This window comes from Pelophylax lessonae (assembly GCF_965119305.1).
Source record: "Pelophylax lessonae genome assembly, chromosome: 7".
Lineage (NCBI taxonomy): Eukaryota > Metazoa > Chordata > Amphibia > Anura > Ranidae > Pelophylax > Pelophylax lessonae.
The window spans coordinates 198035327-198054462 of NC_138774.1; the positions used below are offsets into that span (position 1 = coordinate 198035327).

The window sequence follows — 19136 nt, forward strand, 5'->3', positions numbered from 1 at the left end:
GAGTCCAGAGTCAAGACCAGATAGCCCAACTTGGTGGACGGAACCAGAGCAGACCCCTGGAAGTTCAAAGTCCTACCAAACTCCTGCAGAGTCCGCACAGTGATGTCCAGGTTTTCGTTTAGAGCAGTCGGAGACTCTGCTTGCAGAAGATCGTCTAGGTACCCCAGTACCACAATCCCCTGCTATCGCAACAATGCTAGCACCGGGGCCAATACCTTCGTGAATACTCGAGGAGCTGAGGCGAGACCAAAGGGTAACTCCACTAATTGATAATGTTCCTCGCCCATGGCAAAGTGGAGGAAGCACTGATGTCCGACATATCAGAACATGGAGGTAAGCGTCATTGATATCGATAGAGGCCAGAAGATCCCTTTGATGAAGGGATACCACTACTGTACAAACAGACTTCATCCGGAACTTTTGTATCCGCACAATGCAGGTCAGTGCTTTGAACTCCAGGATTGGACGAACCTTTCCTTCCTTTCTGGGAACTGTAAACAAGTTTGAATAAAAACCCAGAAAACATTCGGAGTTTGGAACCGGTACAACCACCCCTTGCAGTAGCAAATCTTGTACCGCCCTGAAGAGCCCACGCAGGCAGTCTGGGGACAAACGCAGGTTAGAAGGAAAAAACCTCTCTGGAGGATAAGAGCAAAATTCAAAATCTTGTAGCCGGATCGAAAATCAACTCGTGGACCCACCTGTTTTGAATCAGAGAGGTCCACGTGTCCAGAAAGAAACAAAGACGTCCCCCCCACCTCAGATACGGGTGAGGGCACCCCTTCATGCAGAAGAGGGCTTGTCTGCAGGTCTGGAAGGACCTGCTCTCGGCTTACCAGGCCAGGGCCTATTGGAACCTAAGGAGATGATCCTAACGGATTTGGATTATTTGTCTTGAGACCCTGAGGGCTGAAAAAGCTACTTTTGAGCTGAAAAAAAAAAAAAAAAAAAAAAAAAAAAAAGGACCACGTCTCTAACGAGACTCCTTGCCCCTGGAAGCCTGTGGGAGGCAAGTACTCTTCCCTCCTGTGACCCCCTTAATGATCTCATACAGGGAAGACCCAAACAGGCGATTCCCCACAAAAGGGAGATCCGATAAGGCCTTCTTGGAAGCTTGGTCCGTAGACCAGCATTTCAGCCATATCATGTGCCGAAGGACCACTGCTGTCAGGGACAGCCTAGAAACGAAGGGAGCCGCATCCAGAGAGGCATCACAGATAAACTGTAATCCCTGGACCAGCTGGGTCCACCAGCTCCGCAAAGGCAGGGGGAAGCTGTTCTCCCTCCAGATCCTGGCGCAAAAGCTTAGCCCACTCCGTCAAGGTCTGGGACACCAAGGCAATGTCGAAAGCCGGCCTAAGGACCGAACCGGCCATAGTAAACTTGTGGGACTAAGGACTCCACTTTACTAGCAAAAGGGTCCTTAAAAACCGGGGACTCCATCACCGGAATTAGAGTGGATTTGTTCAGCCTGGAAAACCTGAGACTCCACCACAGGTGGGACCGTCCACTTTAACAGGGACTCTTCAACCTTCTAGAGAAACGCTTAGGTACCGCCACATTGTGTTTAGGGCAACTCGACTGACTCGCGGCAATTTTGGCAAAACAGGCAGGAAAAGGAACCTTTTGAGGATTTTCGGGTACTGAAAGCGACCGGCGCCTCCAACGCAGCTACATCCTCCATTTTTTAAGTTTCCTGCACTGATACAATCAGTGCATCCACCAGTGTTTTTTGTGCATGGCTGCAGTAGAAGAGGAATCATCCTATCAGAGCATTCAGGGTGCATGGCTGCAGACCCAGCAGGGTGACTCGCACCTGCGGTGACCAGATCAGACTCAGAATCTGAGGAGACTGAGTAGACAGAGGAGGCAGGGGAAGGCGTTGGATGCTTTTTGCTGGTCCAATTTTGCAAGACCATATCAATCTAAGACACTAAGGACTCCAGAGCCGCTACCATAGCAGACAGGGTGGACTGGGATCCAGAAGGGCCCGTCGTCCCTGATATGGGATCAGGGGGTGAGATTTTCTCCAGGGACCCAATGTTAACCAGGGAACCACACGGGCAAGTGAAAAAACACTGCTACGTGACCCCCCCCCCGCCATGCTAGTGGCACTACAGGTCCCAGCACAACTCAACTGCTGCTATAGCAGAGAGAGGGAGAACCACAGGCATCCACAGGAACTCACCACCTCATTCAGCACAGAGCAAGGTTCCTGATGCTGTACACCATGTGGCGATCAGTAGAGAAAGAGGAAGTCCGGGAGCCAGCACTAGAGGTCCACCGCCACATCACTGCCCACAAGGCCACCGTTCTATTCAAATGGGAAATCACAAGAAAATGGCCGCCGGACTACACAAACACGGCCACCGACATTACAGCCACCCATTCACAAAAAATGGTGGACTCCCAGGACCCACGGGAACCCAGAAAGAACAGTTTGGCAGTAAAGAAGGGCCCTGGCAGAAGCCATCACCAGGACAACTCCCCCTCAAAACCGCGTGCTCTTCTCCCGGCGGCGCGCCCACATCGCCCGCTCGACACCCCTGAAGAGGTATGCCCCCCCGGGGAGGGGAGGGGGGGGGAGCTAGGTGTGGGTAGATAGGGGTGGTCCACAAGAGACCCAGACATGTGGGGGGAACGCTTTGTGGGACTGGGTGGGCACTGCTCCAGGCAGACCCCCTCTCAATCAGAATGGGGGTGCTGAGGGCCAGAAGGCACGCTGCGACTCAGGCCTGGACCAGGTCATATGCGTCCTCACATGACATTTAACTCGCAGGCGGACCCCCGTCCAGTAGGGATAGGTCACGGCCGACCGGACGCAGAGCTGAGGTCTACATGCGCTCGCTGGCCAGACTGGGAAGACCGTAAGATCTAGGATAACCAGTCCGTCGCCCAGTCCAGGAGTTGATTGTAGTTCTCACAGTCACAGGAACAGAAAATAAATAGGAGGAAAAAAATCTGTTTAAAAAAGAAAAAATGCTAGGACCAGAGATCCCAACAAGGAACATGGTCCTTACTCCTGACTAGGCAGAAAAAAATTGAATGCCTATAGCAGGAAGTGGGAGTATACCCCCTGGGACTGCCCCATAGGCATGGTAAAGCTTTTTCCTGACTAGTGTCCTACTCCTGTAGGGGACAGCATAACCCAATGGTCAAGAAGATTCTGAAGACTGCCTGTCAATGAACGAAAGAGAAAAGTGCACAGTTACCAACATCAAAACATTATCCCAATGGTGAGGTATGGTGGAGGAATCATCATGAATTGAGCGTACTTCCCTGTCACTGAGCTCTTAACCACTTACCTTCATCAAGGGGAAAATGAATTCCCAAGTGTACCAAAATATTCTACAAGCTAATGTCAGTGGCTGTGCTCCAGCTGAAACTGCAGCAGGACAATGACCCAAAGCAACAAAGTAAATCCACCACAGACTGCCTTCAGAAAAAGAAAAGCTGTCCACATCAGACATCCTACAAAAGTGTGAGCAAAATCAGTTTTGCAAAGAGGAATTCCCCCTGAACTTAGTGCAGCTCTGATCCAGAGCTACCGAACGCGCTTGCTTGAAGTCATTGCTGCCTGAGGTTCAACCACAATCTCAGAAATATTTTCAAAAGGCGGTTTTTGAAGAACTGACAGTACCATATTAAGATCCCACGGTGACACGAGGGACTGTACCGGAGGAGCCAGGTGACGAATCCTCTGCATAAAGGTGTGAACCAGGGAATTTGTGGTCACTGGAATTTGAAGAAAATTGCCAAGGCTGAAATCTGGCCCTTGAAATCCCCCCCCGCCCGGCTTTCAGCAATTCTCAAGATTTTAGCAACCAAACACCAGAACAAAAGGGGAGGGTGTCCTGTGCTTTACTCCAAAAAAAGGATTTTACAGGCAAGTACAAAAATTCCTCCCAATTGTACAGTACATGACAAGGACTCTTAAAATCCTGACTATGGAACAGCTCCAGAATGGGCAAAACAGCAAGCAAAGCTAGTAAGTCCAACTCAAAGAACAGGATCTAGCACCTTAAGGCCACATTTGCGTCAGCACAGGAGTAGGGCTTTAATAGGGAAAGGAGGATTCCTATCCTTTAAAGCATTAGCCCTAGCGATAACCGGTCCAGTCCACCTAGAAATGGCGTTACATGATGCAGGACAGTCCTTGCAAGAGCCTGCTGGCAGGACAAACAGAAAAAAAAAGGTTCAGATGTACACAGTGGCCAAAGATAAACCTCACACTGCATGTACTACATCTAAAGAATGCAGAGAAGGGGGTCTTTACAAGAAAAGGCTGCCAATTTGGAAAACCATCTTGCTGATGAGGTAGCCACAAAGGGAACTACCTTAGAAGAAAGATTGGCTAAGGGAATATCCCAAAAAGGCACAAAGGGAGGCTTCTGTAAAACAAGAGCAAAGATCCCAAAGACAAGACAGATCTACCAAGAGAAAGGAAGATTGGAGGACAGGATATACCCAAAGAAGTATCTTCTAGGGATCCTCAAACTATGGCCCTTCAGCTGTTGCGGAACTACACATCCTGAGAGGCATGGAAAAACTTGGACATTCACAGACACGACGACTTAGCATGATGGGAATTGTAGTTCCTGAACAACTGGAGGGCCATAGTTTGGAGACCCCTGGACTAGGGTGATACTTCCTTGCTTTGTGAAGTAAGTCTTGATGATAGACCTCGTGAGAGGAAAATAAATTGAGTGAGAATTTTGGGGCAGGGAGGCCACCAAGCCACCTACACAGCAGCACAAAGCTACTGGGAGGAGCTTCAGTTTGTGCAGTACTGAGGGATCCATCAGCACTGATTCAGGATTGCTCATCATGTGCTTGGCCCAGACTGCCAACTTTTGGAAAACAGCCATAGACACTACTGTGGGTTGCATTGCAAAGCTCGACAGAGCAAAAGACACTTTAAGCAGGATCTCTAAGAGTTTGTCCAACAGTTCTTCTTAGAAGACTGGGACATCCTCAAGCAGAATTGTAATGGATTTGTTGAGGCAAGAAATGCTGTTGGATAACCCAGTAAAGGCTGATGCAGAGACCTGAACAACAAACTGGAGCAGAATAGCAGTTGGAGCTGTAGTGTGCCTATCTGCAGTGTTTCAGAGCAAGGGGCTTATGAAGGTGCCCAAAGATGGGGGGTTAATATGTACTTCCTGCAGAAAGGACCAGGTGTGAGAGAGTTTGGAGGGGGGCAGCTGAAATGCAGAGCCTATCATTAAATAAGGCTTCCATGTTGTAAGAACATAGCAGTTAATGTGACAGTATTTGACAGCTGGTATTGCATGAGACAGACTGAGCTATGTTTGCCTTTCTCACAAGCTTAGCCCAGTCTGTCAATTCACATTAGCGGCTACATTCTCACACAGTGCTGGAGTTTCCCAGCAATAGCTCCGGTAATTCAGCACATGCCTATACACCAGCTATCGCTCTCAATGACCCGTTTTAAGTTTTTTTACAGCAACCAGAATTGTCCAGCCACAGTCCAGATTCAGTGCTCATGCACCCATGAACACAAGGGCAGGGAAGGGCAAGGCCATGAATACTTGTATATGAATATAAATTTGTTTTCAGAATGCAATGGCCACACACCAGAATGTGGAAATACTGAATTTAAGGATGCCACATAATATCCACCCCAGATCAACTTTTCCAATGAGAATCAAGAACAAAAGACTTCTCATTGGAGTGTCGCTACATTCTGTCGACCAACTTACAGGCCAGGTTTGCAAGAAAACTGAAATACATCAAAGGTGATATAATTTGCTGCTCAATGATTGCAGTATTCTAGTCTGCATCTCCCCAAGGTAATACCTAAAATCTGGCCAGTTAGTGTGCCCTGAGGACCGGAGTTGAGAAACACTGTGATAGACCACAGTAGCTCTAGATACATAAAACTATGATTATTGGGTATAACACTGTGGCACTGGATGGATGGATATTGCACCTGTAAATCCTGCTCTAGGTATAATACTGAACAGGTAATCAGGTTGGATAAAGCCCTAGATGGCACACTACATAGAAGCCTTCTTTATGCCAGATGTAGCTACATAGTTAGTCAGGTTGAAAAAAAGACACAAGTCCATCTAGTTTAACCAATAAAAGGGGGCACAATTCTATACCCACAGTTGATCCAGAGGAAGGCAAAAAAAAAAAAACACAAAAAAGCATGATCCAATCTCCAGAGGGGAAAAAAAGGATTTTTGATTTACCGTAAAATCAATTTCTCTGATGTTCATTGACAGACACAGCTGCCGATATTCTTAACCATTGGGTTATACTGCCCCCTACAGGAGACGGACACCAGGCAGAAAAAAAGTCTGGCTATGCCCAAGGGCAGTCCCAGGGGGTATACTCCCACTCTCTGTTAAGGGTACTCAGTTTAGTTACAAGCCTCAGAAGAAATACAACTCCACAGAGGTGTGGGCGCTGTGTGCGTCAATGAACATCAGAGTAATGGATTTTACGGTAGGTCAAAAATCCCATTTTCTCTTTCGTTCATTTGACGGACACAGCTCCTTATCTTATTAACCATTGGGACGTCTTAAAGCAGTGTTAAACATGAGGGATGGGAACAGAAACTCCTAAGGCTTACTATAGCCAACCAGGTAAACAGGAGCTCAACCAAAACAGGAGCTCACCTGAAAACAATAATACACCCTCAAAGAGGACCAGGTCCTCCAAACAGCAGCCTGCAAAAGGAAGCGTCCACAGATGCCAACACATCCACTTCATAGAACTTTGTGAAAGTGCGCACCGACGACCGGGTGGTCGCCTTGCAAACCTGCGTCACTGAGCGCCCAAGTAGAATGTGTCTTGACCGGGAAAGGAGGAACCTGACCCTTGATGGAAGAGATCTAAACCAACATCTGGTCTGTCTGATCCATCTTAAAATGGTCGCAAAGGAAGCAGACAACCCTTTCCGAGGCCTATCCATGAGCACAAATAGGGAGTATGACTTCCTAAAAAATTCCGTAGCTGCCAGGTACACCCTAACTGCCCGGACCACATCCAAGGCATGCAAAGAAATTTCCTTTGGCTGTTTTGGCCTGTGACACAGGGAAGGTAACACAATGTCTTCATTCAAATGAAAATCAGAGACAACCTGAGGAAAGAACGATGGACAAAGGTGAAAAACCACCGTATTTCTGTGAATCCATCCACCTCAGGGATGCCCCACCGGAAACAGCTCTGGATGAAAGGACCGCTTCCCCTGTCGAATGAGGTAATCTGCCTGCAAGTTTTCCACCCCTGGAATGTGTATGGCGGAGAGGGCTGAAACAAACCGTTCTGCCCACCTTAGAATGCCAGCTACCTCCAGAGTTGCCAGGACATTTCTCGTGCCCCTGTGGTGATTGACATAAGCCACGGCCATGGCATTGTCTGATTTATTGTCTGAAGATGATCCGTCCAATGTTCCAGGCACAGTCTGATCGCTCAGAGTTCCAAGACATTGATTGGTAGTCTGGACTCTTCCAGTGTCCAGATCCCCTGAGCAGAATTTTTTCCGGGGGTGCCACCCCAGCTGGACAAGCTGGCATCCGTGGTGACCACTGTCCAATACACGGGGAAGAAGGATTTTGCCCAGCCGAAGCACCGGAGAACAAAGCGACCATATCAGGGACTCTTTCGTTCCCCAGCTCAGCCAGATCTGATTGTCCAGAGACTGCGGATTCTTGTCCCATTTGGCCAAAATCTCCCTTGCAGGGACCTCGTATGGAACTGTGCAAACGGTACCGCCTCAAAAGATAGACACTATCAGGCCCAGCACCTACATGCAAGTCCGGAGGGATGACCATCTGTTGGACAGCAGGAGACGAATTGCAGCCTGCAGTTTCTTGGAGTTTGTTCAGAGGAACGAGCACTCTGGCTAAGGCCAAGTCCAGAGTCAGACCCAGATAGTCCAGCTTTGTGGACGGAACCAAAGCAGACTTCTGAAAATTCAGAATCCAGTCAAACTCCCTCAAAAGGTTGAATGGCGATTTCCAGGTTTTCCACTAGAGCAGTAGGAGGTCGTCCAAGTAGCCCTGTACTGCGATGTCCCATTGGCGTTACAATGCTAGCACCAGGGCCAACACTTTCTTGAAGACCTGAGGAGCGGAGGTGAGACCAAAGGTTAACGCCACAAAACTGATAATGCTCTTCTCCCAAGGCAAAACGGAGGAAGCGCTGGTGACCGAAACCTTGGAATGTGAAGGTAAGCGTCCTCGATGTTGATGGAGGCGAGAAAATCTCCCTGATGCAGGAAAGCCACCACAGTGCGAATGGACTCCATTCTGAACTTCTGCACCCCCACAAAGCAGTTTAGCGCATTGAGGTCCAGAATTGGACGGACCTTGCCTTCCTTCCTGGGGACTGTAAACAGGTTTGAGTATAAACCCCTGAAAATGTTCTGATGTCAGAACCGGGACAATCACCCTCTGAAGTAAAAGAGCCTGTAAGTGGACCGGGGACAGTCACACCGCGGGTCTGGAGAAGCTTGCTTTTGATTTGCCAGACCAAGTTCGCTTGGATCCTCCACAGGAGGCCCCGAAGGGCTCCGATCCCTTGCCAGTTGACCCTGAGGAATGAAGCAACTTATGAGCTGAGAGGGAGGGCCCACGTCTACAACGAGGGTCCTAGCCCTTAGTAGCCCGTGGAAGAAAGGTACTGTTTCCCCCTGTGAGACCTTTAATGATGTCATCCAGGGTAGCACTAAACAGGTGATCTCGTTGAAAGGGAAGATCATTTAGACCTTTTAAAAGAAGTCTGGTCTGCAGACCAGCATTTGAGCCAAAAGACACGCCGAAGGACCACTGCCGAAAACGAGAGTCGAACCACTAGGGGAGCCGCATCCAAAGAGGCATCACAGATAAACTGCAGCCCCTGGACCAGCTGGTATGACAGCTCAGCAAAGGCGGGGGGGGGGGGGGGGAAGCTACTCCCCCTTCAGGTCATGGCGCAAAAGCTTAGACCAATCGGCAATCGGTCAGAGTCTGTGACACCAGGGCTATGGTGAATATCGGCCTCAGTGCCGAAAAAGCCTGAGTGTACGAATTGCAGGCCACAGCCTCCGCCTTCCTGTCTGCCGCGTCCAAAAGGCCGGAATCATGATTGCCTTGTTTAATCTGGGAAACCCGAGGTTCCACCACCGGTGGAACAGTCCACTTCTTAAGAAAGGCACTCCTCATAGGGGTGTCGCCTAGCAACTTGCTTAGGTACCCCACGGGGACGCTTCGGTTGCCCCCACTCTTTAGTGACAATTCTGTCAAAATAGGAGGGGAAGGGGAACATCTTTGCCGCTCCGGATTGCTTGTGAGTGCCAAACGGAACCTGCGCCTTCGTCGCAGCTGTGTCCTCCAACTTTAAGTCTCAAGCACAGATACAATCAGTGCGTCCACCAGTGCCTTTTCGTGCATGGTTGCAGAAGCGGAGGAATCATCATCACTATATGAGGATTCAGGGCGCATGGTCGGCGATCCAGCAGGGTAACCCACATCCGCAGTGGCTGCATCAGATTCAGGATCTGAGAAGACAGGTGAGGCAGGGAACCGCGAATGAACGAAAAAGAAAATTCCTTTTGGATCCCACCGAGAGGCAAACCGATATTCCCTGGATCAACTTTACCTATAAATGTTAGTACCCAGTTATATTATGTGTATCTAGGAAAGAAACCAAGCCTTTTTTAAAGCAATCTACTAAACTGGCCAGAGTCTATTAAACATTTTCACAGCTCTCACTGTGAAGAAACTTTCCCATATTTGGAGATTAAATCTCTTTTCCTCTAGACACAGAGTGTCCCCTTGTCCTCCGTTATGAACTTAAAGTGAATAAATCAAAACACTAAGTAGACTATATGGACCACCTATGTATTTATACATGTTGATCATTCACCCCCCCCCCTTAACCCTCATCTTGTGTTAGGGTCAGAACCAACCCGTTTTCAGGTTTTGAATGTCTATAAGTATCACATAAATTTGTTTATTGCATCAAGATTTTTTTACTTTGTCAGGAACCTCTATTTAAACAATGTAATAGAAAAAGAATCCTTTTCACTAAATTATAAAATACTGTGGTGAAAATTAAGACGTTTATGGTGTTAGGGTCAATTCTGACCCAGTTATAATATAGGATTATAGGACACTAATAAGTGCCAAAACTTAAATCTTAAACACTCTCTCTGCTTAGTAACACTTACAGCCAATCACCTCTCAACCCTGTGAGCTGTAATTAGGGAGGGGCCTATCTCTTTGCCTGCTTGTCTGCTTCTCTAAATAAAGTAAAGAAACATAGGACCAATACATTTCAGAGTTGCTGACTTTATTTTACCATTTTTTAAATTTGAAAATGAGAGGTATGCTATCAAAAGAAAGGTCTAAGGGGTCACACCAAAAATATTAAACCAATCTTTTCAAGGATAAAGAAGCCTAACAAGGTAACCAAGAGGTAAGAAACAAATTGGATGATAAATAATTGTTCAGAGGGTATTTTATGGCCGATTTTAAGACACGGGTCAAAACCAACCCGGTAATATCATGCATAGTACAGAAAGCTAACATAAGAGGAGGGATAAATCTCTTTTCAAGAGAGAAATTTGGTTCCTTTGAATCTATCCTCATAGGTGAGCTCCTCTATGTCTCTTACAGTTTGGTTGCCCTTCTCTGCTCTCTCTCCAGTTCCCTAATATCCTTTTTGAGAACTGGTGCCCAAAACTGAACTGCATATAGCAGATGAGGTCTTACTAATGATTTGTACAGCGGCAAAATTATATATCTCTCTGGAGTCTATACTTCTCAATACAAAAAAGGATTTTGTTCGCTTTGGAAAAAGCAGCTTGGCATTGCATGTTTTTAAAGCTTATGATCTACCAAAACACATGGATCCTTCTCCAACATTGATTCCCCAGTTGTTCTTTCCCTAATATGTATGATGCATGCAAATTCTTAGCCCCCCCCAAGTGCATAATTTTACATTTATCAACATTAAACCTCATCTGCCACATAGTTGCCCAATTAAAAAAAGGCTCTGGCCTTCCCACACAGGACACCAGCAGGCTCTCCCCCCTCCCTCACTCACCAGTCAGGGTACCGGATGAGTGGCGGGCATATCCCCGAAACAGCTGACGTCACCACCATCAGCAGTCCCCTACATGCCTCAGGCTAGCCCTGAGCTGAGTTTCTCAGTGCTCGACTCTAAATGATTCAGTCACCAAACAGGTTTTCTTTTAGTAGTCATTGCGACAGATATCTAGCCCTGCCCTAATAAAGGCCTGGGGTACCTTGTAAGAGCTGCTCACTGTTTAGTCCTTCCCACATATTTATTAGGGTCAGTATATTTATAGATCACATTAGGCAAGACACTTCAGAGGGACCCTGCTAGAGATGTTATCATATAAAAACATCTGCTTTGCCTAACTTTTAGGCTACGTTCACATGTGGGCGTAGCGGATCGTGGGCAGAATCACTGCGATTTTGCCCACGATCCAGAAATCATTGCAAATCGCGGGACGCCTGTGCGTTGCCTGTACTTTGCAATGGCACCCCAAACGCTGTGCGATGTTGCCGCGATTTCCGCCTGCCGAATCGCGGTAACATCACGCAAACAAAATCACGGGGCGCATGACGCCCCAAAGAAGCTCTTGTACCTTTTTTGGGCATCATGCGTCCTGCGATTTTGCTTGCATGATGTTACCACGATTCGGCAGGCGGAAATCGCGGCAACATTGCACAGCGTTTGGGGTGCCATTGCAAATCACGGGCAACGCACAGGCGTCCCGCGATTTGCAATGATTTCTGGATCGCGGCAGAATCGCGGTGATTCTGCCTGCGATCCGCTACGCCCACATGTGAACGTAGCCTTAGGAGAAGTCTTAATCAGGCCTCTTATGTTACGGAATAAGGCATAGTGCAGAGGGATTCTTGGCAATGGTTATAACATTAAATATTATGCTTTTAGTTTTGTTCTCTTTGTAGTCAATAATAAATGTGGTACACTGATTTACCTGCAGATGTCATTACTACTATATTCTATAAAAATTATTTAAGAAAAAAAACCACCACTAGTCCCGTCTAAGGTCTAATCCACAGTAGACCAGTGTCAGTGTCTTAATAAATGTAATGCATACAGCCTAGAAAGGTCTAGTTGTGGTCTATTAACTTTTTTGCGCAAAATTAAAAAAACTACCTCCACTTAGCAGAGCTTTACCTTCTTTAGGGTGTCTGACTCTGGTGTGCCTTCTGATGGAGCTGGAAGATCATCTTGGTGCTCAGAGATGCTTGGCTCACCACTGTGGTAATCCTCCTCTTCCGGGTCCTCTGAGTCCTCCTCCTCAGAATCCATCTCCATGTTCTCGCCATTTATGTGTGGGATCTCCGACTCCTTGTCACTCTATAAGATGATACACAAATTGTATCATGAACAAATTGGCATGCATCACCTGTACTGCAGAGAGCAGAGGAGCAGTAAAATAACCTACTGGGAAGTCCCTAAAGCAGACCTCTCACTAAATGAATGAGTTTGGTCTTTGCCCATCCCTCCTAACTTACTGACTTTTTTAAATTTAGCTTTTAAAATATCTGTTTTTATAATGTTTACAATGTCCCTTAATAGCTCTCATATGTTCTAGTTACATAGTTGGTTAGGTTGAATAAAGACATCATGCCATCCAGTTCATCCTGTGTGGGTGTGCGGATGCATTTATCTAACACTTCCTATATTCGTTATATTAGTTACACTAGGATGCCTATCCAAAAGTTTTTTGAAATTGTCAACACTTCCCGCTGACACGACTGATTGTGGAAGAGAGTTCCACATCCTTACAGTAAAGAACCCCTTACACAGTTTAAGGTTAAACTGCTTCTCGTCCAACGTCACTGAGAGGTCACGTGTCCTCTTGAGCAACCCGAGACCTAACAGTTTTCTCCCTATGCTAAAATCACCATTTAGATATTTATATATTGTGATAATCTCCCCTTAAAGTGTTACTAAACCCACAATAGTAAAATCAGTGTGTATATGCAATAAAGCATGCTTGTTATACTCACTGTTGAACCTAAGGGGTTATCCTCTGCATTGTGTAAAAAGGCTGTTTGATCCTGTCTTCTCTGATCCTCCCACTGTCCCCAATCCATCTCCTGATAGTACAGAGCCTTGGGGGCATTCTGCACATGCTCAGTTTGGTGTGTAATGCTAGAGTTTTTCTTTTTTCTAGGGAGGATGCATGTGATCAGCACAGGGCCAATGAGCATCATCCAGAGGGTTGGGGTTCCTGCAGCCTCGTGGGAGAGTCAGAGAAAAATGAAAATTCCTCCTACAAGCTTTACCAGACACTGATAGAAGCAACAAGACTGCTATATACTGCTGATGAGAAAAGGTATTTATTTAAACAGCCCAAATTTACTAAAATAACTGTATTCCCATGTTCTGTGTACTGGTTTAGAATTTTTTTTCCCAAGGGAAAACAAGCTACAAGTGGTTCTAAAGGCAGAAGTTTTTTTATCTGAATACATTCTATGCCTTAAGGTAAAAAAAAAAAAAAAAAAAAAAAAACAACGTGCAGCAGCTACCTTCAGCATCCCCCCATACTTCCCATTGGACCCAGCGATGTTGCACGAGAGCCACGAAGTCCAGGGCCTTTCCCTCCTAACTGGTTTAGAGAGCAGCAGGCGCCATTGCCCCCCCCCCCCCCCCCCGGGAGACAAGAGCGACCAGCTGGCACATCCGTCGGCTGGCCAGAGACCCGAAAAAAGACGAAATCAGCTTTCATTGGGTCTCCAATATAGTAACCCAGGAGTAGCGCCACGTCGTCACTTCCGGTTTACTGGAGTCTTAAAGGCGCCAGTTTTAAAAATTTGAAAGTATTCAAATATGCTGATTTTAGCATTTAGAATACTTTCAAGTGCAGAGGAGGAGTTTGGGGTCTTCTAGAGCCCAAATCCCTCCATAAAGAGTATCTGTCACAAAGGATGCTTACATCCCTTATGACAGCAATATTCATCCTTCAGGCTAGGGGGCCTGTCACAAATACACACTATTCCCCTTTTGTTTCTTCCCTTTGAAGTTCCAGCCACAGGGATTCCACCCCTTCCTTTGCCCCATTAGTAATGTCATCCCGTGTGTTCACCGGTAAATCACTCTCAACATCAAATACCCCTCTCCCTCCTCTGGCCCTTTGAAACATGAGTACCCCTGGACAGTCGCAAGCCATCTCATGTGCACTGTCAAACCGGGTCTCTGACTCACAAAAAGTCGAACTCCTCCTCATGCTTTAGTAGTTCCAGTGCTTCCATTTTTTTCACCAAGCTCCAAGCATTATGAATGCATTCTATTTTTTCCATGTTTGTTTTGAAGCTGTTTTCAGATTCCGCCAGCCCACACATATTGATTTAAGGTACTCCAGTTAAACTGACCACATTAGCACTTTCTGCCCTTTGGGGGGGGGGGGGGGGAGCTTTTTAGGCTAGTGAACAATCACCTAGTTTAAAAGTACCTTCAACTTTTTGGCCATATGTGATGTAACCCTTTCTCTACCCAAATCTAAACATTATGCATTCCAAAAGGCTTCAGGGCTGACAGTGTGGAAATCACTGACAGCATTAACCCAATTCCAAGGTGTGAGGAGGCTTGTCCCCTGGCATCTGAGGCTTATGACAGAAGGCTGGCAACACAATGCCTTAGTTGACATGGAATGAAGAAACCACCTTAAGTAAAAAGAACAGCGGAGGCCATAAAACCACCTTGTCGCAGTGGAGCAGCAGGAACAGTTGCTTATAACAAACAGTCAATTCCGAAACTCTGCAAGCCAAAGTAACAGCAACCAGAAAAATAAAGAACTAAAGGAATATCCCAATGGGTGCAAATGAAGTTTTGTACAGCATAGAAAGTACTAAGCTATAGTCCGTCGACAGTTCCTGGCGTTTTTTCTTCCCCTAACAGTAGCTGGCCGCCCTTTGCCTCCACTCTGTACACACTAGTTGGGACATCTGACCGTCTGTGACGTAATTTCCGGGCGCCGCAGCAGCGTACTTCTTAGCACGGAGAGCCGGCGGACCCCATGCATTCTGCGATCACTGTTGGCACCTTACCCTGATGTTGCCAGAGCCTCTACAAACTACAACAGGGCGGCTTTCGTGGTGTCCCCTTCCTCCTCCTTCACGGAACCCTGCTTCTTGGCCTCATACCATCTTGCTGTTGGGTGGCTTTGACCGCTCTTCATCCCATCCTCCTCTGGGAACACGAGTTATTAGGCACCTGCACTGGCTCCTTCAAGGTACTGCCGTTTTCCATCTGTGTTTATATGGTCGCCAGCGTCCTTTACCATTTGGATAATTTATTGTGGAGCATGTATTGTTAATAAACTAAGACTTCTGGACTATAATCTTGCAAGCACATGTATTTTTTGCCTGGCTGGGGGTAGCGCTTTTTATCACACCTGTGTTGTTTGTATTTCTCTCTTTGGGTTTGAGTGTGGGTCAGATGCACCCCCTGCAACACAATTCATCTACTATTTGGTCTTAACACAGGACTGTCCTCCAGCGCTTGGTTATTTCTGTGTGCTATTAAGTCAATAGGATCTTAACCACTAGAACGCATTATGCCTTGCCCAAAGGCCCTTACAAAAGGATGCAAGGATGAAAACCCCTGAGCCTCATACAAGGTAAAAAAAAAAAAAAAGACTTCCAAGTCCTGTTATAAAACTTTCTAGAAGTTTTCAGCAGGATAGGAATGACCAAATCCGAGACTTCTTTCCCTCAGTGACCAGCTTCAAAAGCCATGAGAGTAAAGCCAGTGTAAAGAAGAATGGAAGAGTGAACCTTGCATTAGTAGTTTCGGTCGATCCAGAAGGGTCCAAGAGTCATCCGTCAAAATGTCCACAATGTTGGAGTACCAAGCTCTCCTGGGCCAGATCAGGGCAATTTAGAATCTTAGGAATTCCTTCCATTCAAATCCAATTCCATTCAAATCCTGGGAAGTAGAGGAGTTAGAAGCCGTAAAGATGGGAAGGCATAGATTAGCGAGAACTGGTCTCACTGTGTAACCCGAGATCCCTGGTCCAAGAGAAAGCTTTGCATTGAACCTGGATGCCAGGAGATCCACAGCTGGGGTTCCCAATGTTGGCAGAGCTCTTTGAACGCCTCTGACTTGTGCTACTTCTGGCGCCGTCACCACTGTGTCATTGTCCGACTAAACCCCCACAAGAAGGCCCCTCAGCTGCACTGACCAATGGAGCAGGGCGAGGCAAATTGCCCTCAATTCCAAGATGTTGATGATCAACACCCTCTCCTGTGCTAACCAAGTGCCCTGAACCAAAATATAGTCCAGAACTCCACCCCAACGTATTAGATTGACATCTGTCATCAAGACCCTCCAAAATAGAGGTAGAAACAATTTACCCATGTACAACAAAATGTGTGGAAATCCACCAGCCAGGAGTGTCTGATGCTGGGAAGCAACAGCATCTGGGAATTCAATGACTATGTCCCTTATGTTCCATTCCATCAAGATAAAAGAGGAACAAGTTGGGACTTTGGGAGAGGCAAGTGGCATACAATTTTTATACTAGGACCTATCCCCTCCTGGAGTGTGTTCTGCAAGTGCCTCAGACCTCCGCTGGTTATGCTCCCACAGCTCCTGGGACAGACACTTTCTCAGCTGCCCTCTACTTTCAGCACCATCTGGAACCTTGACCTCATCTGTTTGTCATCAGGGGTGGATGGATTTTTCTCTCCCCCCCCCCCCCCCCTTTCCTCTCCTATTTTTGGGCAAATTATGAGATCATATAGGCATTTATACATTCATTTTTTTTTTTTGCATCTGCTCCTTAGGAAGTACGCTGAGCACACAAAACACGTCAAGCTTTTTTGGATGCAGCCATATTATAATCATGCGTGTATACCTTGATCTAATATATGACATTTTGGAACTGTTTGTAATTAAGTATCGTAATGATTCTGATGCCAAGGAATGTATTTCAGCTCATATTAAACAACATTTTTTATTTGTGTAATGTGCCGTATCAAAGTGTCATCTATGAATAAATATGTCATTATACAACACTGTTTCATCAGCTGTATGCCACTTGCCTCAAAGTCCCAACTTCTTCCTCTTATCATATTATAGGGATGGGGGTCGCATGATCTGCTTGTATCAGGTGTTTAGTTAAACTAGTTGCCGACCACCCACTGCAGATATCCTGTGGCAGGGCGGCTCGGCTGCGCAAAATCACGTATATCTACGGGATTTCGTGCACGCAATCTCGGCAGTGCGCGTGCTCCCACTGTGTTTAGACAGAGCGGGAGGTGGGTCGCGGGAGGAGCGGCGGCGATCGCCACCGGACTCCCACAATCGTCAGAGAAACTGACAGAAGACCAGCCTGCTTATGTAAACAAAGCAGATGAGTCTTCTGTCACACAGGCAGAGAGAGATCAGGAGTTTTAGCTAAGCTGAAGCCCCGATCTCCCTGTGCCCGTCACAGAGCCCTTCACCCACACAGTCAGTAAGCATTGTTAGGCATACATTAACCCCTTTGATCACCCCCAGTGTTAACCTCTTCCCTGCCAGTGTAATTTATACAGCAACAGTGCATATTATTTAGCACTGATTACTGTATTAATGTCACTGGTCCCCAAAAAGTGTCAAAAATGTCAGTTAGGGGTCCGATCTGTCTGCTGCAATGTCGCAGTCCCGCAAAAAAAATCACAGATCACCGCCATTACTAATAATAAAAATTAAAAGTCGATCCCGTAGTTTGTAAACGATATAACTTTTGCGCAAACCAAATAAAATACGCTTTTTGGGATTTTTTTTTTAACAAAAATATTAGCAGAATACAAATTTGCCTGAACTGCTAAAAAAATTATTTTACATTTTTTTTTATTGAGAATGTTTTATAACAAAGTAAAAAATATTGTGTTTTTTTCAAAATTGTCGCTCTTTTTTGGTTTATAGCGCAAAATCTAAAAACCGCAGAGGTGATCATATACCACCAAAAGAAAGCTCTATTTGTGGGAAAAAGGACAATAATTATATTTGGGTACAGCGTCGCATGACCACGCAGTTTTTGGTTAAATAACGCAGTGCCAAATCGCAAAAAATGGCTTGGTCAATAAGGGGGTAAAACCTTCCGGAGCTAAAAGTGGTAAAAGTTCCAAAAACCCTTCCTATTTACATGCCACCAAGATATTCTGTTGGAGGGGCCATGAATAAAAATTGGCAAAGGGTACTGCCTCAAATGAGGCAACCATCTTTCCCAGAACCCTCAAGCAAGTTGGAATCAAGGAATTGGTCAGCAGTCCTTAAAGAGGAAGTAAACCCTCCTCTACAACTTGTACCTATAGGTAAGCCTATATTAAGGCTTAACTATAGGTACTGTAAATATCTCCTAAATATGCACCGTTCGGAGATATTTACCTTACATGCAGCCAGTGATACAGGTAAGCGGGCAGCACGGAGGGGGCTCGTTCTTAGGCAAGTATTTCATAATGAGCTAGTATGCGATGCAAACTAGCTCATTATGGGTTTCTCTTTCAGGTTGCAGCAAAAAAAAAAAAAAAAATGGATTTTTGTAAGATCTTACCGTAAAATCCTTTTCTCTTAAGCTCATTGACAGACGTAGTCTTCTTGATTCTCAAGAGCTGGGTTATGTTGTCTCCGCAGGAGTAGGACTAGGCAGAAAGACAAAACGTTCTGGCTCCACCTTAGGGGCAGTCCCTGAGGGTATATCCTCCCTCTCTCTGCTACAGGGAATCAGTTCTGTTTTAAAGCAGTACAGAGAATTTAACCCAACCCAACTCAATGATAGAGGGGCGGGTACGTCTGTCAATGAGCTTAAGAGAAAAGTATTTTACGGTAAGATCTTACAAAAATCCATTTTTCTCTATCGCTCATTGACAGACGTAGTCTTCTTGATTCTCAAGAGCTGGGACATCCAGAAGCAGTGCCACAAAATGAGGGGTGGGATTGACAAAATCAAATCCAATCTAGAAGGCCCAACCGGTGCCAAACTAGAAGTTTTAAAGGCTCATTATAAACAAAGAATGAGACTAAAGAAAAATTTTCCAACGGAAAAAACCCTCGAGGTAGACCACTGGTCTCCTCAAATTGCGGCCTGCAAAACCTTGCGGCCAAACGAGGCATCAGACGATGCCATTACA

At 46.2% G+C, this 19136-nt stretch overlaps 1 protein-coding gene across 1 annotated transcript in view; it reads right to left on the bottom strand.

Annotated features, from left to right (window-relative positions):
* EHMT1 (euchromatic histone lysine methyltransferase 1) overlaps positions 1-19136 on the bottom strand; it is a 250480-nt gene that overhangs the window by 139732 nt on the left and 91612 nt on the right. Inside the window, exon 6 of the mRNA XM_082263745.1 lies at positions 12190-12372. Coding sequence (XP_082119871.1) covers positions 12190-12372 — 183 coding nt within the window. The remainder of the gene's footprint in view (positions 1-12189; positions 12373-19136) is intronic.